At 47.9% G+C, this 23,689-nt stretch overlaps 8 protein-coding genes and 1 non-coding gene across 9 annotated transcripts; 4 read left to right on the forward strand and 5 right to left on the reverse strand.

The window, feature by feature from the left end:
• The first annotated feature begins 908 nt into the window (after positions 1-908).
• DEU56DRAFT_391177 (MFS general substrate transporter) lies at positions 909-3,149 on the forward strand. The gene is made up of 11 exons (XM_041345981.1): positions 909-1,268; positions 1,317-1,397; positions 1,452-1,671; positions 1,733-1,742; positions 1,802-1,818; positions 1,867-2,083; positions 2,131-2,344; positions 2,392-2,567; positions 2,625-2,685; positions 2,734-2,847; positions 2,902-3,149. The coding sequence occupies exons 1-11, from the start codon at positions 985-987 to the stop codon at positions 2,990-2,992; spliced, it is 1,485 nt and encodes a 494-aa protein (XP_041207818.1). The 5' UTR covers positions 909-984; the 3' UTR covers positions 2,993-3,149.
• DEU56DRAFT_806924 (uncharacterized protein) lies at positions 3,096-4,535 on the reverse strand. Its single transcript, XM_041353366.1, has 6 exons — positions 4,344-4,535; positions 3,910-4,295; positions 3,609-3,851; positions 3,529-3,556; positions 3,371-3,481; positions 3,096-3,318 (listed from the first exon to the last, which is right to left on the reverse strand). The coding sequence occupies exons 2-6, from the start codon at positions 4,279-4,281 to the stop codon at positions 3,149-3,151; spliced, it is 924 nt and encodes a 307-aa protein (XP_041207819.1). The 5' UTR covers positions 4,282-4,295; positions 4,344-4,535; the 3' UTR covers positions 3,096-3,148.
• A 65-nt stretch (positions 4,536-4,600) lies between these two features.
• Positions 4,601-7,092, reverse strand: DEU56DRAFT_806929 (prokaryotic type I DNA topoisomerase). Its single transcript, XM_041353367.1, has 9 exons — positions 6,867-7,092; positions 6,446-6,810; positions 6,212-6,387; positions 5,921-6,161; positions 5,785-5,866; positions 5,585-5,721; positions 5,313-5,533; positions 5,075-5,266; positions 4,601-5,015 (listed from the first exon to the last, which is right to left on the reverse strand). The coding sequence occupies exons 1-9, from the start codon at positions 6,945-6,947 to the stop codon at positions 4,654-4,656; spliced, it is 1,857 nt and encodes a 618-aa protein (XP_041207820.1). The 5' UTR covers positions 6,948-7,092; the 3' UTR covers positions 4,601-4,653.
• An 838-nt stretch (positions 7,093-7,930) lies between these two features.
• On the reverse strand, positions 7,931-8,894 carry DEU56DRAFT_858210 (uncharacterized protein; the record flags this gene model as incomplete). The annotated part of the gene is made up of 2 exons (XM_041355291.1): positions 7,931-8,734; positions 8,785-8,894. The coding sequence occupies 2 exons, from the start codon at positions 8,892-8,894 to the stop codon at positions 8,017-8,019; spliced, it is 828 nt and encodes a 275-aa protein (XP_041207821.1). The 3' UTR covers positions 7,931-8,016.
• A 662-nt stretch (positions 8,895-9,556) lies between these two features.
• On the forward strand, positions 9,557-12,518 carry DEU56DRAFT_806934 (DUF1253-domain-containing protein). The gene is made up of 12 exons (XM_041353368.1): positions 9,557-9,836; positions 9,887-10,074; positions 10,134-10,188; positions 10,241-10,376; positions 10,425-10,862; positions 10,915-10,999; positions 11,056-11,141; positions 11,192-11,342; positions 11,392-11,463; positions 11,519-11,652; positions 11,705-11,803; positions 11,861-12,518. Exons 1-12 carry the CDS (start codon positions 9,578-9,580, stop codon positions 12,072-12,074), a joined length of 1,917 nt encoding a protein of 638 aa, XP_041207822.1. The 5' UTR covers positions 9,557-9,577; the 3' UTR covers positions 12,075-12,518.
• A 198-nt stretch (positions 12,519-12,716) lies between these two features.
• DEU56DRAFT_391351 (uncharacterized protein) lies at positions 12,717-14,426 on the reverse strand. Its single transcript, XM_041345982.1, has 12 exons — positions 14,188-14,426; positions 14,124-14,137; positions 13,921-14,071; positions 13,613-13,872; positions 13,525-13,565; positions 13,451-13,469; positions 13,376-13,403; positions 13,296-13,317; positions 13,215-13,250; positions 13,134-13,158; positions 12,997-13,072; positions 12,717-12,949 (listed from the first exon to the last, which is right to left on the reverse strand). The coding sequence occupies exons 1-12, from the start codon at positions 14,320-14,322 to the stop codon at positions 12,755-12,757; spliced, it is 1,002 nt and encodes a 333-aa protein (XP_041207823.1). The 5' UTR covers positions 14,323-14,426; the 3' UTR covers positions 12,717-12,754.
• A 4,778-nt stretch (positions 14,427-19,204) lies between these two features.
• On the forward strand, positions 19,205-19,278 carry DEU56DRAFT_t64. Its single transcript has one exon. It is a non-coding gene; the product is annotated as a tRNA-Val (tRNA).
• On the forward strand, positions 19,241-21,160 carry DEU56DRAFT_806960 (uncharacterized protein). The gene is made up of 5 exons (XM_041353369.1): positions 19,241-19,558; positions 19,608-19,689; positions 19,751-20,108; positions 20,161-20,683; positions 20,741-21,160. Exons 1-5 carry the CDS (start codon positions 19,364-19,366, stop codon positions 20,978-20,980), a joined length of 1,398 nt encoding a protein of 465 aa, XP_041207824.1. The 5' UTR covers positions 19,241-19,363; the 3' UTR covers positions 20,981-21,160.
• A 915-nt stretch (positions 21,161-22,075) lies between these two features.
• DEU56DRAFT_391520 (HAD-like protein) lies at positions 22,076-23,637 on the reverse strand. Its single transcript, XM_041345983.1, has 7 exons — positions 23,346-23,637; positions 23,249-23,290; positions 23,130-23,195; positions 22,622-23,080; positions 22,372-22,571; positions 22,161-22,319; positions 22,076-22,105 (listed from the first exon to the last, which is right to left on the reverse strand). The coding sequence occupies exons 1-5, from the start codon at positions 23,383-23,385 to the stop codon at positions 22,441-22,443; spliced, it is 738 nt and encodes a 245-aa protein (XP_041207825.1). The 5' UTR covers positions 23,386-23,637; the 3' UTR covers positions 22,076-22,105; positions 22,161-22,319; positions 22,372-22,440.
• Between the last annotated feature and the right edge of the window lie 52 nt (positions 23,638-23,689).

Raw genomic sequence — 23,689 nt, forward strand, 5'->3', positions numbered from 1 at the left:
ATACAATTGAGTACCACTGGCACTGTCACGCCACTCCGAGATCGCCAGGCTGGTAACGAGCCTAGACGACAAAACAGTGTAAAGTATTTAGTGTTTATTTTTCGCAAGTTCAATATTAGGTAATGTGCAAACTACGTTTTAGGTAGGGTGTGTTGTGTGCGAAGGGGTCATAGGCGTGGGCGACCTGTGCGCCCCCGAACTTTCAAGAGCGTCCCTAATAAAAATGCAACAATCCATCACTGTACAATTAGATATCAAACCTTCGGAATTCCTCGATGCCCCGTACACCAGCATTGACGATTCTTCGCTCGTCAAATGCAACGGCACCATAATTACTTACACTGTTTGTTCCTGCAAAGCTGCCCTTGACAGGCCTAGCGACCTCAGGAAGTTCCATCTCCACCCTCGAGGTCCCATACCCAAATCGTTCCATTTGCATTCAAACTGACACACCGCCCGTCTGCAAGAGAAAGCGCAGAAGCAGAACCCAAAGGTCCATGCAGAGTCCGCACAAATGTCAATCTCGGTGTATGGACCGATGAATTCGAGATTGGGGGTACGTGAAGACGGTATAATTGACGGTGGCTCAATGAGTGGCTCGGGTGACTGGGCCACCTGGCGAACTTCAAATTCGTGTCACAATCTTGACACGACCACCTTCTTTTGGTGATCTATTACTCACCATTCATCTTTGGGGCTCACCGATGGGACAGTTATCCACATACCAACAAATATTGTGATGGATTCAATAGAATCATATCGGTTTCTTCCGCGCCTACCAATGCTACTAATGAAATATGTAGGCTTTTGTTCCATTTCAAGTTCCAGCCATGTATTTGTTTGTTCATTGACGAGGTATGTGCATCCTGCCTACGGAGTTCGGATACCTGCAATTCATACGAGCCCTTAGTTTCCCACCATATAGAAGGAAGACAATCGCTCATTCGTGCTAATGAGCCCTCGTACCATCATCTTCTAATCACCATGTCCGAGGTGCACGTAGAGATCGACAAACTTGACAGCAGCCGCAAGGACTCCACGTCTCCCCACGCAGAGGTCCAGGTCCTTGACCGTCCGACAGGATGGAGGAGGTATTACTACCACCCTGTCACCCAAGTGTCAATGTTGGGACTCGTGTGTTTCATGGGCCCTGGCATCTTCGTTGCGCTTACTGGTCTCGGTGGCGGAGGCCAGGTCAATAGTACAGTCCAAGCTAACGCCAGCGCGATTTTGTACGCGACTTTTGCGTTTTTTGGGTTAATCTCTGGGTGAGTCAAGGTTGACAATTTGATTTATGACGACTAATATCGCTGCAGTTCCATTAATAATGTCCTTGGTCCTCGGCGCACTCTGACACTTGGAACTTTGGGCTACTCGTTGTACATTGCCTCGTTCCTGTAAGTTAACTTGTTCATCGATCGTGTGGTTTTACTTGAAAATTTGCACTTCAGTGTTATCAACATCCATCCTGATGCGAGTGCTTTCGTAGTCGCGGCTGGTGCCATCCTTGGTGTCTGTGCAGCTTTGCTTTGGACCGCACAGGGTTCTTTGATGATGGCATACCCTACAGAGGCTCAGAAGGGCATGTTCATCTCTATCTTTTGGGCCATCTTCAATCTTGGAGGGGTTCTGGGTTCTGCTGTAGCATTTGGAACCAATTTTAAGAGTACCGTGAGTGAAACATATGTTTCGTCTGTGAATGGGAAGCCGTGCTCATATCCTCTACCGTCAGGCCAACAGCAGTAAGGACCAATGCATAGTATAGCTATGAGTCTGACGTGATTGATTTTGTCACCCTCAGTTGGCAATGGCACATATGTATGTCATTCGATAGTATCTTGTCACCAAAGATTGACACTGAACTAGGTTGGCTTCCTAATTTTGACCCTCATCGGCGTATTCCTCCCGCTGTTAATGGTAAACCCAGACAAGGTGATTCGTACGGACGGGACTCGCGTCACTGAAGTCCGCCACCCATCATGGAAGACAGAATTGTTTCGCCTGTACGTGGCCCTGAAGACTGACCCTTGGATCATCCTCCTCTTCCCGATGTTCTTTGCCAGTAATTACTGCTATACCTGGGGTCCGTACTGTTCCTGGGATCAACATGGTTGCTGATAGGTTACGCAGAATATAATGGTTACAACGGCGCGATATTCACTATCCGTGCACGGGGCCTCAACAGTTTAATGACCTACACAGCGCAAATCCTTGGATCTGTCTTCCTCGGTTACTTTATTCTTGACCAGAAAATGGTCAGCCGCAGAGTCCGTGCCTTCTACGGCTGGATCCTCGTGTTCCTTGTAGCTTTCGCTGCCCACGTCTGGGCATATTTCTACCAGAAGTAAGTCATCTTGTCACACTACACGCCAAAATCACAATGGAAGTTAGGACATATACCCGCGCTGATACTTACAAGATCGACATCACGGACGAAACCTACGCTGCTCATGTCTGGGTTATGATGGTTCATGGCTTCCTGGATTCAATGTGGCAGACATATGCATACTGGCTAATGGGCGCGATGTCGAACGACCCCGCCAAGCTGGCCGTGTTTACTGGCTTCTGTGCGTATTGACCTTGAAACGAAGGGTTGAGTTCAATACTGATAAAACCCCATACAGACAAGTCCCTGCAATCAGCGGGTGCGGCAAGTGCCTGGAGTACTGATGCCGCTAGAATCCCGTGAGTTCTTCATTCCTCTGTAAACATACTACTGGACCAGCGCTCCAGATACATGAACATCTTCCTGTCGACGTGGTGCCTAATGGTCGCTAGCATGATCTTTGCCGCACCGATGGTGTACCTTCGCGTCACCGATCACACGTACGTGGAGGATGAGACTATGTGAGTATTCATGATGCCCAATTCACCGGTCATTGGCGTTGATGTCTACCACAGTGTGCGAGTCGCGGATGTGGAAAAGACCGAGCCTCCAGCGACTGGACGGAGAAAGAATAAACAAACAGACGTTAGTTTGGAAGTTAGATAGGTTACTATTGAGACCGCACAATTCTCAGATTGACTCGCCGTTGGTGGGGTCTGAAAATGCTGTAACAGTAACTGACAGTTATGAATACTACAATCAAGTTGGTTTCCCATTTCGAGCGGCACGAAAACCATAGCACATTCGCCACATAATATTGCCTTAGAAATCATCTGGAGCTCCAAATGTTCCACCTTTCGTCTTGCAGGCTCCCTTCTTCCCACCTCTTTTCCCACCTCTCCCTCTGGAAGTGGTATTCGACGAGGACTTCAAACCTCTTGAAGTAGATTTTGCGCGCTTGGATGGCCCAGGTCCACCATTATCGGGACATTCTATCATACCATGAGTGAATGGGGCGCCTATGGTAGAGATACAGCATCATACCAGAAGTCCAATGTCCTGTCTGTCCACACTTGAAGCAAGCATCACTAGACGCCGATCCTCCAGCCTTTGATGCCGGTTTCGAGCGACTAGTCATGTCACCATTTGGACACGCTACATGTACTTAGTGGCCTCTGTCAACGGCACATAATATTACTCACCAGACGCCCAATGACCTTCTTGATCACACTATATGGAAGTTCAGTCTCTCATGACATTGTCGTTATGCCCGCACACAAACCTTGAAACACTTTCCGCCACTGGAACTTGGATCATTTTGGCTTGCTGATCGAGTCGACATGGGGCGTGAAGGAGCAGCGCTCTTAGGTTTGGGCGGTTCATCGTCCCACTCGAAGAACCCACAACCACCGTCCTTTCCTTTGGGACATCCCCAGAATATTCGTCCTTTATTTGACCCTTCTTTAGTGACAGTACGTCTTGCCGCGTCCTCACGACATTGACATTGACGTGCGAGGGCATCGACCTGGTTAAGCTCACAAAGCTCTGTATGAAACAAGACGTAGTACAAAACATAAACTCACTGAACGTTCGCTAGCCAATGCGCGCTTTGCTGGAACGAGGGGCATAGGATTTGCAGGCATAGCAACCGGTCCATCATCGCACCATTTGAAGAACCCGCAGCCGTCACCGACTCCGCAGGCATAGAACTGCTTGCCTTCGCGAGCTGATTTTTGCGTTACTGTTTTGCACTGAGATGGAATGCCGCATTCACATTCGGGCGTCGTGCTTGAAGAAGGCAAGGGGTTGGGTCGTGGAATAGCTGCCGGGGCATTCACCCGCGACGAGGAGGGTTTACTTCCCGAAGAGGTTGTCCGTGAGACAGGAGCACTGGGTTTTGATGCTCCATTGGATGCTCGTGAACGGCTTCGAGGCGGTGGGGGAGGCGGGGGCATATTAATATTCAAGTCTAGAGAACCATGTCAACGCTCATCCTTCATAACGTTAATTTGCGTACCATCAGTGTCGCTGGCAGGTGGCGGTGAGGCTGCCCTAGCAGCGCCTCGTCCACGCCCTCTGGATGCTGGGGCTGCAGCGCCCCGTCCCCGTCCCCGACCACGGCCACGTCCGGCACTTCCTGGTGGGGGTCCTCCATTGTCGTTATCATTATTATCATTGTTGTTTCCACGACCAGTGCCTCTTCCGGCACCCCTACCCCTTCCACCGCCGCCGCCGCCGCCACCACCACCACCACCACCACCACCACCACCACCACCACCACCACCATTGTTTGCACCTGCATTGCGTTCAATGTACCTGCGCACACTCTAACGTCGTCGTGCAATGTGAATGTGACGACACCCGTGCGTTCGAAGACCACCTACAGAGACAACCTTGTCGAACTCTCTCTTTGCGAGAACATACATCTCCCTGTATTGTTCGATGCTCTCGGTGAGCATATCTGCTTTGGACTTCGTGCCTTCGCAAATTCGGACCATGCCGCGTTCGGTTTCGCGCCTAAGCTGCGGCTTTGATAAACTTCTCTCAAACCCAATTTCATTGTACCCTTCTATAAGCCCAATACCAAGTGTCGAGGGCATGAGATGCTTTGTTGCACCATCCATCCGTTCGATGACATACTCGCGGTCGACAATCGTCTGGATGTGTTGAGCAATCGTAGCATCAGTGCCTGCAGAATGGCAGATAATCAGATTAGGAGGAATAACAACGATGTGTGCGGAAACGCACCAATACCGTTCTTGTCCATGAGGGTAACCAAGTCCGCCTCGGTGAGGAGTGACGGTGAGGAAGTTTGACCATCTTTGACTTCGCATGTCGTAGGTACGAACTGCTCGCCTTCCTCGAAGTTCGGTATCTCTTTTGCCGACCACTTGTCATATGGGTATACTTCAAGATAATTTCTCCGAAGGACGATCAATCCTACAAGGGCGTGAGCATATGTTGGAGTCGTAGCAGAATTACTAACCGGTTGCGTTAAACTCTTCACCACCATAATCTACTTGCACAATTGTTTCTTTGCCTTCCGCATCTGTGCTACAACTTGCAAGAAAGCGGCGGGTGATGAACTCGTATACCTTCTTCTCATCGCCAGCAAGATTCCCCGCATGAGCGGTGGGGTGGATGGGCGGATGAGCCTTGTCGTTGTTTTTGCCCCGCCTGGGAGCATTGAAATTGCCTCCATGCAGACTGAAGGTATAACGTAAGTCTGCGATCACAAAACTCTTGCGCGAAGCATACCCAGTGGCGAATCCTCCCCAAGCAGGATCGGCAGTTTGCTTTTCGATGAGTGTCATGAAATTGAACTGAGGATCGTATTGATCTGTTTCTGTGCGTGGATATGATAAAAAGCCTTGTTGGTAAAGCTTCTCCGCAATCTGAATGAGTACGACCACAGTCAGCTGGGAAGCAAGAAACGCATTAATATTGATTCAGCTCACATCGAGGACCTTCTTGGGAGCTAGCCTCAACAATCTAGATCCAGCCTTCTGCAGCTCTACGGTTGTTAGTGGGAGTGGTTTGCTAGAATGTTCAACCTGGTCTAGTGCAGTTCAGAAAACTAAGAAGAAAACTCACTATTTCTTGACATCTTTCTGTGTCACCTTCACCACTCTAGCAGTGGGACTCTGCAAAACCTCCTCGTGTATCTCAGCAACCACATCATTTTCGAATAAGTGTCCCCTTTTCCAGTTGAAGTCGACCTTCATGTCATCACGATCCACAGAAAAGTGTATGTACCAGAAGTCTTCAGGAACGAAGGACTTGACTTGATTATATCTTTGGACGACAAACCCGAGCGTCGGAAATTGACAAGGACCTGCTCAGAGATGTATCATGGGCAAACAAGTGGCTCGGTGATGGACGAACCATATGAAACGACTTCTCTCTTTTCACGAAACTGGGCGAGCCGTGTCTGCAGTGTAAGAGTTTGCATACGCGTGAATGCAGCACCTATTCTTAGGTCAAGGAAGATGCGCGCCTCGACAGCGTGGGCCTGAGCCATGTCGAGATCGACGGGGTGCTGAGCAGCACGATGAATTTGTCTGTTATCGCGAATACCTATTAGCTGAAAGAAATCTGGCCAAAGAACAGGATACTCGCTGAGGAATGATGGCGCTAAACCTAGCCCTTTTCACAACGATTTGTGGCCGTGATTTCCTGCATACCTTGACAATCTCGCTCCCAATGTTCTCTCCTTCGCGATCACAATCTGTCCAAATCATAAGGGTATCTGCTCTACGCGCTTCAGTCAAGAGATTGCGTTCGATACTCTTGCTGTCTGCAGGTACAGCAGTGTGAATGGGCGCATCGAACAGTGTAATGGGGTCACAAGAGTTCCACTGCCTATACTCCTCGGGAAAGTCATGGGCTAGTAAATGACCAGAGACGGAGGTCACTGTAAATTGTGAGTTGGTCTGTGGGTAATCGAAATCAAAGTTCTTGATGAATCTATTGGACGTTGGACGCTGGAAGTAGAATGTATGAATACAAGAATTGGAGGGCCCAGAAAGCTCCAGCTCACTGTTTCCAGATGACCACCAGAGAGAATTGAGCTGATTGAACGAGCTATGGAAGGCTTCTCTGCTACACAAAGAACTCGCATGCTGCAGGTGAAGAACGATTCTGTGTGTCGGAAGAGTGCGGAAAAGCCTGGCTCTTAATTTGTTGAAAGCTTGTAACAGAATGGGATGAATCCAGGTTTGATTGGCAGACTCCCTCTTGAGAAACAGAGTTGCACCCTGAGCACTTTGACCGGACAAAACGCGACGCGGTCGGCACGCGTCGTGAATTTGAACTCCGCGAAGCAGTGCTGGCGCCAATCAAAAATCAACTTGATTCTTTTGTGATTCTTTGCAGCACACATCTGATCAGGCTCGGGCATGCACTGGTATGTCTCAATAACTTCGTCCCACTGTATCAATCAGCAACAAACGTTGCTCGACGAGATGGATATGTCCGGATCTGTTTCATCCAGATCACGACCTGAGGTTGGCGGAAAGAAGCACAGTGACAATGACGCGTTCACTGAACGCTCTACGGTGTCTCTGGAGTCTGAGGCACCAGATCAAGAAGACATGCTCAGATGGGATTGCTCTCACCATGTGGCTATTGAATATTGAATAATCGCGATCAGGTGGCTACATTCAAGGATATCTTTGCAATGCCACATGTGGACCAGGATGCGGCCAACCACACACTCGGAGCTGCTCTGGAATGTATATGTTTCGTCGAATACCTGCTGCCCACTGGCAGTGCATCGATAAGATCAGCAGTACCAGTACCAGTACCGAACTTGACGATCCCATCCGATCGATCTTGAAGTTTGCCTGATGTGGTACCAAAATTTGTATGTTTGCATTCCTTATCTTCCTCATACAGCCGCAGTGTCCGCACCAGGATGAATAATCCAAAAGGTTAGACGTGAATAATTAAATCTAGGGCCTGCGTTGTGGATGGCTCATTCAGACCATTTTGCACATCGATAATTGGAGATATTTTACAGCCAATTTCTCGATTGTTATGTTGGGTGCTTTGATATTAACTCGCGCAGGTGTCTCCCGCTAAATACTAGCTCCAAACGCCTGGCGCATAGATGACGGTGTCCACTGGCATCTTCGTCCTATACTACTGCAGGACGAAAATGATTATCCCGAAGACTGATTTTGACCTCTTCACATCATCGTGTGGCGATGAAGACCCTCAGCTTTGTTCCACAAATCTGTCTTCTCGTTCCATAAACCATCCGCCCACCTCGCCCGTGAACGGTGCCAACCCACGACCACGACGCGGGGATCTACGATGGAATTGGCAATCACAGCATCCTGCCCAAACCGAAGTTCATCCTCACTGAGCATGCAACGAAGCACGCAGACCTTCAGCTTGCTGCAATTCGCCAATATGGCGTTTAGGCCATAGCTAGCTACAGAGCCGCACGAGAATGGGGAACCAAACACCAGAGCGAGGTGTGTCAGATGCGGGAGCATTGCAAAGTTTGGTGCCCAGGTCATTAACTGCCCCCAGGTATCATGTAATTCCATATGCGTAAGTTCTTGGTAAAATGGGAGGGCAAAGTTGGGACCGCGACCACGGGCTGCAAGGTGCTCGGCAGAAAAAGACAGATGAGTGGGGCGGATGGAGCTGGTAACTACAAAGTGCGTGACGGGTGACGGCGTGTGTGGCCAGATTCTAAGATCTGTAAGGCCAGTGCAGACTGCAAGAATCTCCATCATGTAACATGCAGGAATGTCAGAGAGGAGAAGCGTCTTGACATATCTAGCAAAAAACGAGGCGGGCCTGGTCTTGAGGGCAGAAATAAATCCCTCGAGGACTCTTGCTGATTCACTACCTCCGTATTTCAGTGCAACGCACTTGTAAACCACAGGTTCTACCCTGCGGTTAAAAATTATCGTTCGTGTTCGTTTCCTCGGTAACCAGCTCACCAGAACTGTACCCGCCGAGCCACCAAGACCAGGCTCAAGGCCGACCGACGATCACTGTTGGCAGCGTTTTCGAAAATGCCTTGCTCCAGCTCGAAAGGAAGAGCAGCCATGGAAGTAGTGCTCATCACTGGCAGATAACAGAAACGCAGGAAAGCACACCTTCTGGACTTTATAGCTACTTATGCGAATCCCACTTCACTCCCATGCGACTAAACCAAGCCTAAAGAGGGATACCGATAACGATAAAGAACATTCCAAGCTCATCGGGAGCGAGCGCGGCCGGTGGCTTGGATTCGGAAGAGAGCTACTAGTAACGACTTCACTTCAACCTGGAAGTGGACAGTGGACCACACTGCTAGAGACCAACAGGTGAAGGTTGGCAATGTGTGCACGCTCTCAAGAAAAACGTTGGATACTTATCGACGCTCGGCTGCATTAAAGATGCGGATGAGGCTCCTGAAAATTCTATGACGAGAACATGATGGGCCACGGCATGTACGGTATAAGTAACTCTCATAATGCTGTTCGGCCATAATCGGAGGCGATAGCCACTTGCATAATGCCGAGAATGATAATTTCTGCGAGTTGACGAAGACACTTCAAGCCATGAGACAGCAGTTTCCGTTAATAAAGAAGGGCGTTTTCAGATTACTTATCAGATAAGCAGAATAAATGAAAGTTGCAGCCTGGGCGCGTCGTAGTCACATGACTGATCACGTGATCGTGTTTTTTCACGTTCCTTTACAATTACATTGAACTGTAATCCTGGATTCCTTGTCAAAATCACAATACCATGGACCTCGGCGACAACGTAAACACCCCCACGACTCGTCTCCTGACGCTACTCAATGTCTCTGCTCTGAAAAGCAGAAAGAGACCACGGGATGAGGATTTGCCAGCACCCGAGAAGTTGAACAAGCGGAAGACGGTTAAGCTTGCAGAAGATATTACCTTGGACCCAGGCCCCTCGATATTATTCGATAAAACCAACAATGCCGCAGATGAAGAGGTCACTGGAGGTAACGAAGAAAATGACGGTGTGGATGTACAAGGTACGTTATCAGTATGGTCTAGAGACGTGTATTCCAGCGCACTTTGTCAGATATCACTTCGCTATACGAACAGCACTACGGACCAAATACCGATCTTGTATCAGACGCATCAAGAAGCTCTGTGGATCAACGACGCTGGACGTCTTCGAGGGAGAAAATTGGCAAATTACCAACAGTGTTTAGTTTACGAAGCGAAGATATCACCCCTCCATCACAAAAACTGGCCAAAAAGACCGCAGTATGTTGCGTTCTGTAGTATATCACATGCTGTTGAGATATTCATGGAATAATTATTAGGTGCCGGAACGTTTGAGGAGTTCTTTTCAGGCGCGACAATCTAAGCAGTCGTCAGGTATGCTTGGCGGTGTGAAGCATACCATGATAATGATATATGTACGTTTCAGATCAGAGACAGACACAAGATGATCTACTCTCGATCTTGTCTGCCAATCTTGATCTATATAATCCTGCGCTCTCTCTCGAGGACCACCAAGGTGTACGAGAGGCCGTTGCATTGCACGCGTTGGACCACATCACAAAGTTTGTTCCCCCATATCTAGACTTTCCCGTGTTCATAGAAAATCACAGAAAGCGGAGACGTGTTCTGAAAAACAATGAACGTCTCGCACATGCGAAGGCAGCTTCAGTCTCGCCTCCAGAGGACGTTCAAGATCAAGGTTTTACTCGACCATCCGTACTCGTTCTTCTCCCGTTTCGCTCGTCGGCACTCGCTTGGCTCAATGCATTTACCACGCACACACCCTCTCCGGCATATCAGATCGAAAACCATTCCCGTTTCCTATCCGAGTACGGTCTTCCACCAGATGCAGTCGATAAGCTGGCTGTTGCAGAACCTGGGACATACCCTCGAGATCATGTCGAGACGTTCAAGGGCAACGTCGACGATAATTTCAGAGTTGGAATTAAACTCACAAGAAAAAGTGTCAAATTATTCGCCGATTTTTATGGGTGTGATCTTATTCTTGCAAGTCCGCTCGGTTTGAGGATGTCAATCGAGAAAGAAAAGTGCGTTCATCGTGCAAACCCAATGCAAAGGTCAATTGTAACTTCCCTTCAGAAGCGCAGATTTTTTGTCATCGATTGAGATATTGGTGATAGACCAAATGAACGCACTGGCAATGCAAAACTGGGAGCATGTCCAGGTGTGCCCATATCATGTTTCATGTTAATCCCCTTATCTTGATTATGTGCATGTCAGTATGTCCTTTCGAACATGAACAACCTGCCGAAAGATTCCCATGACGCGGACTTCTCGCGCATCAAGCCATGGTATTTGGACGGCCAGTAGGTTTCTTCTTGACAACCTTTCGCGCATGATGCTTAGTCTCCGCGAGTTCTGCGTACCTTCGACAATCCGTCTTCTTGTCACCGTTCGAGACGCCAGAATTGAGAGCGCTGTTTAACACCACGCTCAAAAACACTGCAGGGAAGGTCAGAGTCGAAAAAGCATGGCCTGCCATACAGGTTCCAGAGTCTATCGACCAAGTGAGTGCCTTCTTAATTGCCCGAGGGATTGTGCCTTAACAATGAAAAGATGTTTGTTCCTTTCGACTGTGCCAACCCCAAGGACGAACCAGAAAAGAGATTTGCTTATTTCACCACCCAGGTAACCTACCTCTGCAGCTCCAACCTTGACTTTTCTCATCTTACATTATGCTAAGCTACTTCCACGGGTTCTTAAATCAGCAGTACAGAGTGCCAACACAGTGATTTTTATACCTTCATCATTCGATTTCATTCGCGTGCACAACTACTTCCGGAAACAATCTTCCGTGAGCTTTGCTGTACTTTCTGAGTGAGTTCCACATAAAAAACAACACGCGAGGATATCAGCTAACTTCATGTAGGTACTCTACCAATCAGGACATTTCTCGAGCACGACAAACATTTTTCTCCGGCAAAAAGTCATTTTTGCTCGTCAGCGAGCGGTTCCATTTCTACCGCAGGTATGTCACTCTACATTTGTAAAATCCAGGTCTACATAACGAGTTCTGTATTTGCAGATACAAGATCAGAGGCATCCGTAATCTCATTTTCTACGGTCCTCCAGAACACCCTCAGTTCTTCTCGGAGTTCCTTTCTTTCCCATTCCTCGACGATGGTGTGGAGGCTTCTGATGTAATGTCAAGAGTGATTTATTCCAAGTATGACAAGTTCAGGTTGGAAAGGATCGTTGGGACAAAAGGTGTGAAAGGTCTTTTGGAAGGTCTCCAGTAGTCACAGAGCGATATTGTCTTACTGCACTACAACTTTTCCAATCGCTTTGGCTACGGGCGTGGGTCCTTGATGTTCATCCTTCGGAAAACCACCTCTCTGAGCCTACAAAATATGAAGAGTACATTCTAGTCAGCAACGAGTTTCGGCATCAGTTAAACACATTTGGATGCAAAAATACCCAGCCTAGGACTGTATTTCACTGTAGCGATGCGCTCAGAGATGTGCCAATCGTATGTCATTGGCATATTCGTTGTTGTAGATCGTCGGCCGTGCAAGCTGTGCCGCAGTCTGATTATCCATGACTTCGCGTGAAAATTTGAGTCACGGTGCTTTTACAGTGGGAGATTAGTCCTAAAGACATTGGGACTGTAACGACAAAGCGAAGCTAGGACCGCAGTTGCGAAGCTAAAGACAGCGGCGAACGGCATGACATCCACACGTGGGAACAGCCCACTATACTAGTGAGCGCGGTCCTCAGGTGAGAAGTTTGCAGTCTTTCGAGTCTCGCTCAGCAGCGCACTGCGTGTTGGTGAAACATCGTCCATGCTCTCTCCTTGAAAAAAAGCTTCGGCAGCTCTTAAAATCCGATATCGACGGACCTTAACACACAACTCAACATGCCTTATGTCAACCTACAGAATGCGAAGAGCACATGGTATCGTCGTACATTAGCCCCATGATCAGCAATGAGTTTCGTCGTTTGTTGAAACACATGCTCGCATATGGACCACTGCAGGCTTCGAAACCCGCCTTTGATCCTGATTGATCAAGCGTCCTGCTTCTTGGAATGCTTCAACATCTCGGTTCGTTAAGTTCTCTAGTGAGTCTGTCCGTGATTGCGTGGCTCCTGGACCGGCTCTGAACATAATCGCGTTCTAAAACATAATTATAATTTATACGCAATTATTCAAACAGTGCTCACCGAACCACTGTCATGACTCTGGGCATCACCTCTTGAGGCCCTCCGAAACTCTCGAAGGAGTAACCGCCGATTCAACCTGTATGTCACATTGGTAAGCTCGTTTGTTTATCATTTGTCGAGTCCATTTGGCGACTCACGAGGCTAACAATGAGTTCCCTACGACTGCATGACACGCGGGTCAATATTTTTTTTTAATTTGAAGTATTCCTTGTCATTACCATTAGGCCACATCAACCATACTCCAAACCATACAACTGCGTCATATTAGTTGTGGTAGAATGTGGTATCAACGCACTCACAGTTCTGTTTCTGGGCTAAAAACTTGAAGGTAGTTAGAGAACACTCCATTCGGGGAAGATATGGGCGGGGAAGTCCTTACCAACACTGTCACTATAATAGCCATCAAACTGACGGATCATTGATGAAAACGCCCTATAGTGAAAGAGGTAAATACCTGGTGACCAGAGCAGTTTCTGTGTAGAGGTGATGTTAAAAAGCAGTACTCAGTGGAGGCACTTCCTATCTTACCAAGTGTCCAATAAAGCAACCGGTCGATCATCGCCATCATGCTATGATAGATGTCAGGAATGGTAGGTGAGATGATGCATAATCATACTCTCTGAAATCAGAGCCTCGTTTGTTTTTCAGACTCCAAGAGATGCCAGCAGTGGTGATCAAGTCGCAGGTTCCACGTGCAATCCAAGAGAGCGCGATCAACACAATTTGACTGTCTTCAAAAGCCGTGATATCTGTCATAGAAACCGCCCTTGCTGAGAGAATGAGTGTGGATGTTTGTGCAACCACGGAGAGCATTTCGCAAAGAATGGGTAAGAAAACATTTCCAGACAACCTCCAAAGTCGAAATGCGTAAAATGACTGACATTGTAAGCACGAAATAATTGATATATATTCGAAGTCACTCACCTGCACACCAAATACTGTAAAACCGCTCAACGGGATGGCTATGTCTGCCGCTAGAGGAAGGACATCGAGTCGAGATGGGTCACCATAGGTGCTGACAGTCATTGTCCACAACGTTGATATTATGCAGGCGAAGTGGCCCAACTGGATCAATCTGCAGAGCCCGTGTCAATGTTCGAAGGAGCCAAGTCAGACATGAAGCGCACATGACTGCAGATACCTAACCATATGATGCGATCAACACGATCAATTGAGCAGTGATGAACTCACAATTGTTTTCAGGGCAATGTGATCGCTTGTGAATCTTTCAAAATACAAGTAGGACTGGCAGGCAAGGCAACCGAACAATGCAGCGCTCAACAGCCCACCGACTTGGGTCGGCCCGATGATGGCCAGCCCTTGCATCAAAATTATTTGCGGGACCTTCTAAGCTATTCATAGTACCCATACTGAGTCATGCAAAGTGATAGGAAACAGTCTGATCGTTGGATTTGACTTACCAAAGGGTTTATCAGTTTGGGATGTGGGGAGCCTGAAGAAATGCACGGTAAAGTCGAGTGCAGTGAATGGAAAACTGACGAAATTAGAGAGATCCAGCAGCTCCATTTGCGACATATATATAGCAGTGCGCTCGAGCACCATCGAACTCGGAGACTCGGAAGCAAAAGAAAGCAGTATCTGATGATGTCATTGATCAGGACAAATTTCATACACATAGCCTATTAGCGCCCACAGCATTTCTGATGAAGTTCTGTACTTTCTACTTGCAGCACACTGAGAACTATCCTGAGAAGATTGATGCAGTGCCTTCGTCATTTCGACCCACTAATGGAGTTTCGATTTTAGCGGCACGAACATAGATTCGAGAATATTCAATACGTTGGACGGGCACGATGTGCACCATTCGTACTTACTTCCTTACGTTCCCCTGGCCCCGACAATCAACTTGCCAACGGTTGTCAACAATGCTAATCTGGATTTCGCTTTTGTGATATGCTCGGAGATACGTAACTTGTGTTGGCGTTGGCGTATCCATTGTTGCGGCGCAGATAAGCTCACACAGGCTATAGCGTGTGTATGACTCGGATCAAAGTCGTCTGCGCAGACTAACTATATATGCAAGCTTATTTAGCTTGATGACGACGAACCCATATAGTAACTCACTGTCGTCGTATAATTAAGGCCGTGGTGCGCACCACATTCCACTACTACTTAGTATATCACGCATTTGAAAAAGGACAAACGAAGTAGAAGGCTTGTAGACTCTTCCAATCTAGTGTCCTCGACTCCTTCCATTCAATTAGCCCTGTTCCTCGATGAACAGAAAATCTAATACTCAACATAGTGTACAGGATTAGTATGCAGTTCCTGGGATGTCGGGAAGTGGGAGCAATACTTATCGACCAAGCAAATCAGGCCTCGCTTTAACTTTTGAGAACAAAACTGACCATTACTCCAAATTGAAATACCTGTTGGTTCGTTAACAGAATGCCGTTAACTTCTGGGACGCTGCTGCTCGATGGAGAACTCTGCTGTGCGTATCATCGAGGAGATCCGTATGCGTACAGGCAGGACCAATACATAATTCCCGACTCCCACTGCGGAGTGTCACGGTGGAGGAGCGCAAACGGGTCAATATTACATAATGTCTGGTGGAAATATATATATATATCCTTTCTTGATGTGGCAGGCCTCAAGCTGCTAGACAGACGAACTACGATTAAATTTGCGAGATGCTACATACCAGTCCAAGTATCCAAGCAGTATCCAAATAAAGCTTCGTTCATGTGCTATTTCTTAGTAGTGATACACCATGAAAACGGTTCAGACCTTTTTCTCTCTTTCAAACCAACTTAGGAATACCAAAAATTCCGCGACGAACTTCTGGCAACATCCTCATGTTCCCGAATCCCAGCAGAGCACCCAACAAGTGTTAATCCCCTGGAGCATTTCCCGCACTACACGCCACTGCCAGCTGACACATGTACGCGTTCCTGGAACCAGATTGTAGTGAAGTTAGTTCCTGCTTCAGAGTTGTCCACGAGCTCGGCGTGATATTCTCGAATACTAAGGATAAGGCGTGGACCCAGCACAAACACCTGCACAGGAGGGACAAAAACGATAATACCATAACAGATTTGGGCTCCCACAGAAGTCGAAACCTATAGAAATGATGAGAAGTGGTCAGATGTCAGGCACAAACAGCCGCACCGACAGATTTGAGGAGAAATAAATGAGGTCGAAGCAAGAAACAGCAGCAAAACTATAACGTGCAAAAGTTCAGCGAGAACGTGATCATTCAAATTACAAGCTCACGCTGTAAAGTAAAGCACCTGGCTTTTTATTAACATCGCGAAACAGTCCCCGATGGTCGACCCTGTCGATACCCCGAGTCGTTTCAGTCCACGGAAGTGTTTTATAGCAATCCAGACTGCAAGACACAGTGTGAGGGTCTCCCACGCAGTGCCGATCACCCGAGTCCAACGGATAAGTTGGGGGCGGTTTTCCCAAATAGTGCATATATAGTTGCCGGAGAGGACAAATTCATCTGGTATTCGTCACATGAGCCTAAGCTCAAGTCTTTCATCCACAAGTAAAGCTTACCTCCAATAAAAGGGTGGGATCCTACCATGTTCATCACCAAGGAGGTGATCGTAACAGCCAGGAAGGTTCCAATCAGAAAGATGAGCATCTTTTTGGATCCCTGATACATGGCGTATAATCGAGTGATTATGATGGCTTACATGATAGATTAGTCAAATCAATACCATTCAAGTATTGCAGCTGCGCAGCTCACCGCCAAGAATAATATCTGCAACGAATAACGTCCACCACTGTGCGATGGAAATGTCTCTGCCTGACAAACACAGTTACCGATGAGTGTTGGAGGACAATATGGAACAAACTTACACCTGTTTCAGTGGTAAAATTGAACCAACTTAGAAATTGCTTGAGAATCACGCACCCCTGCGCAAGGATGCAGTTAGTTAGATGAGGATAGCAGGTACACTGAATGCTCACTGTATCTGTCATAGAGACTGTCGGGATGCTTGCTACATGCCATTAGTACCGTTAAAATAAATGAACATGTATGTGAGGAGACACACCCAGCGCGTTTTCCCTGATCGTGAGAGATAGCTTATGAGCACTATGTCAACTTGTAAGTCCTTGCGAACATACACAGCAAATATTAGTCCAATGTAGCGCAGCTAGAATATCTCGAAGTCAGCCTAACTTGCCAACTAACTTACAACATAATTTGAAGCTAGTACGTACACCGAGATATAAAAAGGTCACGAGGGACCAGCGTTGCCCCTTCCACGAGTTAATCATATGTGCTCTGGTTCTTGCGATTGGACTCTGCTCACCCAGAGGAGTTCAATCTATAAGTTATAACCAGTCGCAGTCAGATAGATCCTCCGATGATGTCATCAACCTACCTCTTGTCCGAAATTCAACGCTGGAGCATATCATGTCATCAACAGCGTTTCGATGAGTACTAGTTTGCTCACCCCAATCGTATACTACTGCAACGGAGGATGCAACTGCAAGACAACAGTCAGATATAAAGTGAGATATCACCAATTTGCTCTCTACGAACCTACAAAATAGCTACCAACCCGATTAAAGGCGATTTGCGGCCAGAAACTGGGATCATTTGAGACTAAGGTCATGTTCAGGGACTGGTGTATGAGCGGATAATGTGGTGGATGTAAGAAGGAGGCGTTCGTGCTAGATATTCTAGTGCTTTAAACAAATCTCCAAATAAGTATGATGCATAGGAGTATGCCGGTTCAAGCTGATGGCCCTGTTTATCAGATATGAATAAACCTCACACGAAATGTCTGAACGCCAAAAAAGCTGTTGTGCAGCAACAAGGTAGTTGTTTTCTCTTGGTCTTCTAGGGGAGACTACCTAGCAACATTGTTATTGTTTAGTCAAGCCGTAATACAAGTAATGTGCCCGTGAATCACGTGAAATAGGGGTGTAACTTTTGGACCTGACAAAAAGACTTGTACTTACGGATGACCACAATTTTGGAGATAAGCTATACACTGTGGAAAGCCTCATGGCGGCGTGGACGAGAGAATCAGTGTGTTCTTTGTCGTGCGTTACGTGGATTGCGGTGCTTTTGCGTTGTTATGCATGAAAGCTTTATATTCCAATATCATTGGCTCGCCGGTTCTTCGATTCTAATCTAAGTCAGTCAGCGTAGAAGAGAGATAAGGCAAACTTTGTATTCCAAATACAAAGACTTCTTTTCTGTATATCGTCACATATATTATCAAGTAAGGTTATATAAGCGTCTTACCTGTTTTCTCATTCTGAATTAGCGTGCAAAAGAGATAAGGCGGGGGCCTTCATCAACGCCACCAGTCCTTGAAACATCCATCAGTATCATGACGAAGGATATTTAAGAATGGCGCGAACCGGTTGAAATGAATAGAGAACGCCTCTGCGACCATGTATTGTCTAAGTCTCAGACACTGCATGACATTTGCGGGCGCATTTAACCCAAATGAAATCAATGCAATTGCGCCCTACGAGATATCCTCGGCAGGAGGGACATCCTCTATTTTCTAGAGTGTTTCCAAGAGATTTTTTCACCCTTGCGTATAATCTTTGCGCCACTATTACCCATGGCAAATGGGGGGAAATGCCAAAAAGCGCTATCAATGAGAGCCTCGATGTGATGTACTGCGGCAGGTCAATGACAGTATGGGTCGTAGCAGCGCATAGCGAGTACTGAACACCCGGGCGTAAAGGGCGCTTGATCTCCTCTTGCACCCGAAAACGTTGGGTATAGGTAAGCTCGTTCTTGCTAATGTATAGCGTCACAATGAAGTCGGAGCCGTCTCCAACAAAGGCACTATAGAAGCTTGTGAGAGAGCAGGTTGGCTGATGGTTGGGTTGGGTCCATTGTCCAGAAACAGGCCGGGTCAGGTCTTGAAACAAAACGCGCGCGACCGTATAAGTATTGGGGGAAATTTGACGGCGCGCATCCGTGATTCCGCTTCGAATATCTGTCGCCACTGGCGAGCGATACTTAGCAGCTACTTGTCGAGATGCGAAGAACTTCAAGAATATCTTCCAGGCCCATGTCTCGGCCGCGATTGCAAAGTCGAAAAGCAGAGATCCTCCAATAAGAATGTCTTCCTTCAGTTGGTCTGGCAAGGGGAGACGTGGGTAGTAGGTACAAGCTATAGGCAAATCGGAATGTTGTGAGCCCACTTGCTTTGGCATGGACAGTCTGGTTTTGAATTTTTAGACACCGCTCATTCTCATCGGTCTGATGGCGTAGTTGGTTATCGCATCTGTCTAACACACAGAAGGTCCTCAGTTCGAGCCTGGGTCAGATCACATTTTTTATGTTTTACACTTAAGCTAGACCCTAGACCACTGGCACCAGTTGAATCGCTTGTTTCTCCTCGTCGATGAATTCACAATGACCACGTATCTTTACGAACTCCCAACCACCGGCGCCATCTCTTTTGGAGACTTTTGCGTTGACAGCACGGCCTCCAATACACATGCAAGTCACATTGCTGAAGCCACCCAGGCCCGAGCGAACCTGCGCGGTATTCTCAAAGTGACCAAACGCACTGAAATAGACGACAAGGATTATCTACGCTTGATCAAGGTGCGCATTACTGTTCCAATCCGGGGCTCGCACATAACATATCCCCTAGGTTCTCGATGACTACCTCCCGTACCTGCAGGGGATCATGGCCTGTGTCGCATCTGGAGACATTCGTCTAAAATCTGAACCCAGTGAGTCTACTGTCGACACTTGATCCGCCGTGATTTTGACTGACCAGCGTGAGATTCAAAGAATTCAGCTGGCGCACGACACTGTCCGCACATCTATTTCACACGTCCCCAAGGATCGCACTTGTATCGCTACATGCGGACCTTGCATCCTCGTTGCTCACTTACGCCTTTGCGCTGTCGAATTTCGCCCGTGTCACGGTCGCGAGTCTTGGTTCTTATGAGCATGACCGGGCGATCTCAGATATCGAGAGAAAGGCTAAGGATGAGAAGCTCAATTTTGCGGTGACCCTGCTGTGCAGAGCGAGCGGAATTTTTACCTATATGAGCGAGAAGGTCCTATTGGATTGGGATACAGCCGGGGAGGGCGCGTCGGGTAGGCCGCCCGATCTGAGCAAGGAGGTCAATGCTGCACTCGCAAAGTAAGTGCGCTACCTCATTTCATTTCATCTCATTTTGGATGTTATGTTTTAGGATGGCACTCGCTGACGCACAAACTCTGGCAATCCGCAAGTTTCTCTCCAAATCTGCATATGACAGCGCTGTATCCCCTGGCCCTCCGCTTCCCAAATCACACCCCTCCATCCCGCTCATATTTAAATTCCATCTCGAGTGTGTTTCGCTATATTCCTCTGCGCGTACACTTGCCATGACGCCCGGCTCCGCGCGCCCATCCTCCCCGTCTTCTAACCCAGACTCCAATGCAGAAGTCTGCGTAGAGCTGCGCCGCTACCTTGCAGATGCAACAGCGTTTCATGCGGCGCTCGCGCACAAGTGGCTTGGTGTTGACGCAGGAGAGAGTGGGGTGCATGAGAAGGGCGGGGAGGCTGTGGCATGGTTACTATGGGCGAAGAAGGAGCTTGAGGACATGAAGGAGGGTGGGATTGGTATTGCAGTAGGGCGGGGCCGCGAGGGGAGAGGGCGCAAAGGACGTGTCGCGGATGAATTAGAGAGTGTGGGTGTGTTTTTAAAACACTACAAGAAAATCAATGATTCGGTAAGTCAGGGTATTTTACTTATGTGAGATGTTGGGTGCTGATGGTGATTCGGGTAGTTGACATTTCAGCCTGTGCCAAAGCAGCAGGACTTGCAAGCGCAGATACCTACGGGGATTTTGGCAGTCCATGCGAAGCCCTACATACCTCCTTCTCCAGCATTCGGACCTGGATCCCTCGAGGATGCACGTTTACAGACGGAAGCACTAGCACTAGAAGAGGATGATTCATCAGGCGACGAGGTAGTTGCTAGCCGCGCCGGTCCCCGCACGTACGCAGGAGCTGGTTCGTACTTCTAACCTGTGTACAATCCAGGCTATATCGCATGTCTGGTAAGTAAAGGTATGACCAACATATAATATCCACTTGTAAATCAGGTTTCAATGGAAATGACGTCCCCTTCTGTCATTTTACAATCAGTATCGTAAGGCAAGAAGCCCCACTCCTCCGACTTGAAATGAATGTTTAATGGATGCGAGTATCTCATCTGCCAGGTATGTGTTAGTCTGGCTCCTGAAGACCGTAAACAACATCTTCAAAAACGAGGCACTTGCTCCTTTCCATGGCCTCGCTGATCTTACTTGTCGCATATCAAGCTCCCCAGTGAACATCAGCAGGTGGCAGACGGCGGACCGACATGATGGAACACCCTGAACTCGCACGCTGATTTAGGGTAGATGTGGAATCTGCTCTTGTCGGCGCGCAGTACTAGCTAATCGAGATCTCGAAGCGCACCTTTCCCTTCAAATTTCCATGGGTATCTCCAGCATGCTGTGTTTAGACTTGGCCTGGAGCGAGAAGACATGACCGCGATCGATCATCACCTGCTATAACATACACCGTCGAACCTTCCGCGGCCCAGGGTGCATCTAGTTCGTGACTGGGGACCAGGTGATCAATCACTGCTCACACTCCCACGTTCCGTTGTCTGTAGGGTTCCATTGCAGTCGATGTGCATGATCCCCAATCCAAAGCCCTGCAGTGAGTTTCTACCGCTTGCTACCAAGGTTCTGCCACCTGCCATCTGCCAATGACAACCTGTCGACGAAATGTACTGTCTGAAACGGGCGCCGCCTAAGAAGACAACAAGCTGGATTAAGAAACAAAACAAAAAACCATGTCAACGATCAATAATACCGTCATTTGTCTTCTCAAGTTCTTCGGTGATCTATTCAATTCAATCAACAGCCAGCGTCAGCACAACTTACGTACGAGAATAACTGATTCACAACAAGGCGGTCCCTTCGATGTCCACTCGCATCCAGGGTGTTGACATTTTTGATGCAGGATGGCACACTCCCAGCTTCAGGGCCCAATCGATCTATACCATAGAAGACAGCTAGATTCTGATTCAACCATAACAATCACGAGTCTCACTTACCCGCCCATCACTTCCTCAGACATGTCAAATGCGGCCGCCATTACTGTCGATGACTCAGATTACAAAGGAAGTCGCAAGCATGACATAGCATGGGGCACTTTATGGCATTATTGTGATGCAGGAGATCGCATTGGAACAAAATGCGATTGCGGTGGATGCGGAAAGGCAGCCACAAAGGACAACTTTCAATCGTGGGCCTTTGGGCTCTATTGTTGGCACCGCGATAATAGGCTCAAAACCCCACAATTGAGAGTAGCCTTTACATCCATTTGTAAATCAGTTTCGAATGGAAACAATATCCCACCTTACGCCCTCATACACCTTGGGATATATTCCTTACTGTAACGGCTCGCGCCGAAAAGCTAACAACTGGTGATGTCATTCAGCATCGTAAGGCGGAAGTCCCCACTTCTCCGGTTTAAAATGCTCGATGGACGTGAGCGTTTCATCTGCGAGGTATGGGCTGGCACTCGCAACGCTCAGAAGGCGTTCGTCAGGTACCCAGACGACTGAAAGGAACGTCAAACCCTAAATTACAACTTTGAAAGCAACAGCCTACCTGACATTCCGGCTCTTTTCCCCGCTTGAACACCGTAAACGGCGTCTTCAAAAACGAGTCCCTTGCTCCTCTCCACGGCCTCAGCCTCAGTGCAATGCTCCGAGGTACCCACTGCCTTCCCTAGGACGCCTGCAGCATGCAGGAAAATATATGGATCAGGTTTCCCCGTAGTCTTGCCTGCTACATCATCAGCGCAGACGATGTTGCCTTGAAAGTAGTCAAAGAATTCCTTGAGATTCTCAGACTTGCGGTCAAAGTTCCGTCTTGAGGAGGCAGTGGCAACTATGATTGGCACGTTGTGTTTCACTAGGTGCTGGATTAGCTTCTGTACTCCTGGGAGGAGCGGCACGGTTGGCCACCGCTCATCCAGCTTCTCTTGGGATTCTATGAGATACTGGTCGATTGTGATATCGATGCCGGGGAAACAGGAGAGCAGGTGCGTCGCGGATTCAACTCGTACTGTGATAGTGTTTACGTTGAATGAGATCAGAGGTATCGGAGAGCGTACATTTGCCCATGAGCTGAGCTTTGATGTCCCATGTCATGGTCTTGCCGTAGCGACCGAGGATATCATCTTTGAGCGATCTGTGTGAGCTGCATGGAGAAGCACAGTGATATGGAGCGTACTTGTGACTTCGGTATATATCCTCTCCGTGTCGATGAGAAGGCCTGTCGAAGACGCGTCTCGTCGCGAGTACTTGAGGAACTTGGAAGTTCTACGCACCATCCATGTCAAAGACCACATAATCTATTTTTCTTTCCATGTTGAAACCGATATCTATGATAATCTACGGATGAAATCAATCAACATCAATGAGATCGCGTGTGATACGACTCGGACTCAGTCTCGGATCCCATCGAATCGATCCTCCATGATAGTCACGTGGAGCGGTCCGGGGCTCGGCGCGGCCAAGCAACGATAATCGGCGCGCTCAATGTCATGCGTCGCGGCAGAACTGGGCAGCTTGAGCGGATCAGCGATACACCATGACGCAGACAGAAATTCGTGTATGTCGGAGTGTACGAGCTTGATAGTAATACGACATACAACTTGGTAAGTTGCTGGAA

This window comes from Suillus clintonianus (genome assembly GCF_016758775.1).
Source record: "Suillus clintonianus strain FC179 chromosome Unknown DEU56scaffold_41, whole genome shotgun sequence".
Taxonomy (NCBI): domain Eukaryota; kingdom Fungi; phylum Basidiomycota; class Agaricomycetes; order Boletales; family Suillaceae; genus Suillus; species Suillus clintonianus.

Bases quoted from the DNA above. Each gene is read 5' to 3' on its own strand.
- DEU56DRAFT_391351 (XM_041345982.1), bottom strand. From the start codon at position 14,322: ATGCAAGGGCTGGCCATCATCGGGCCGACCCAAGTCGGTGGGCTGTTG. The intron at 13,318-13,375 runs GTAAGGACTTCC...ACTACCTTCAAG, and splicing joins CTATTATAGTGACAGTGTTG to TTTTTAGCCCAGAAACAGAA. The intron at 13,251-13,295 runs GTGAGTGCGTTG...AATATGACGCAG, and splicing joins TTTAGCCCAGAAACAGAACT to TTGTATGGTTTGGAGTATGG.
- DEU56DRAFT_806929 (XM_041353367.1), bottom strand. From the start codon at position 6,947: ATGCGAGTTCTTTGTGTAGCAGAGAAGCCTTCCATAGCTCGTTCAATC. The intron at 6,811-6,866 runs GTGAGCTGGAGC...TTCTACTTCCAG, and splicing joins CTGGTGGTCATCTGGAAACA to CGTCCAACGTCCAATAGATT. The intron at 6,388-6,445 runs GCGAGTATCCTG...TCGCGATAACAG, and splicing joins TTTAGCGCCATCATTCCTCA to ACAAATTCATCGTGCTGCTC.
- DEU56DRAFT_391520 (XM_041345983.1), bottom strand. From the start codon at position 23,385: ATGGAAAGAAAAATAGATTATGTGGTCTTTGACATGGATG. The intron at 23,291-23,345 runs GTGCGTAGAACT...CGTCTTCGACAG, and splicing joins TGTGGTCTTTGACATGGATG to GCCTTCTCATCGACACGGAG. The intron at 23,081-23,129 runs GTACGCTCTCCG...ACACTATCACAG, and splicing joins AGCTCAGCTCATGGGCAAAT to TACGAGTTGAATCCGCGACG.
- DEU56DRAFT_391177 (XM_041345981.1), top strand. From the start codon at position 985: ATGTCCGAGGTGCACGTAGAGATCGACAAACTTGACAGCAGCCGCAAG. The intron at 2,568-2,624 runs GTGCGTATTGAC...AACCCCATACAG, and splicing joins GGCCGTGTTTACTGGCTTCT to ACAAGTCCCTGCAATCAGCG. The intron at 2,686-2,733 runs GTGAGTTCTTCA...CCAGCGCTCCAG, and splicing joins ACTGATGCCGCTAGAATCCC to ATACATGAACATCTTCCTGT.
- DEU56DRAFT_806924 (XM_041353366.1), bottom strand. From the start codon at position 4,281: ATGCCCCCGCCTCCCCCACCGCCTCGAAGCCGTTCACGAGCATCCAAT. The intron at 3,482-3,528 runs GTGAGTAATATT...AAGTACATGTAG, and splicing joins AGAAGGTCATTGGGCGTCTG to CGTGTCCAAATGGTGACATG. The intron at 3,319-3,370 runs GTATGATGCTGT...ATGGTATGATAG, and splicing joins GACAGGACATTGGACTTCTG to AATGTCCCGATAATGGTGGA.
- DEU56DRAFT_806960 (XM_041353369.1), top strand. From the start codon at position 19,364: ATGACCACGTATCTTTACGAACTCCCAACCACCGGCGCCATCTCTTTT. The intron at 19,559-19,607 runs GTGCGCATTACT...CATATCCCCTAG, and splicing joins ATTATCTACGCTTGATCAAG to GTTCTCGATGACTACCTCCC. The intron at 19,690-19,750 runs GTGAGTCTACTG...TGAGATTCAAAG, and splicing joins TCGTCTAAAATCTGAACCCA to AATTCAGCTGGCGCACGACA.
- DEU56DRAFT_806934 (XM_041353368.1), top strand. From the start codon at position 9,578: ATGGACCTCGGCGACAACGTAAACACCCCCACGACTCGTCTCCTGACG. The intron at 10,377-10,424 runs GTTTGTTCCCCC...AGAAAATCACAG, and splicing joins GCGTTGGACCACATCACAAA to AAAGCGGAGACGTGTTCTGA. The intron at 11,000-11,055 runs GTGTGCCCATAT...TGTGCATGTCAG, and splicing joins AAAACTGGGAGCATGTCCAG to TATGTCCTTTCGAACATGAA.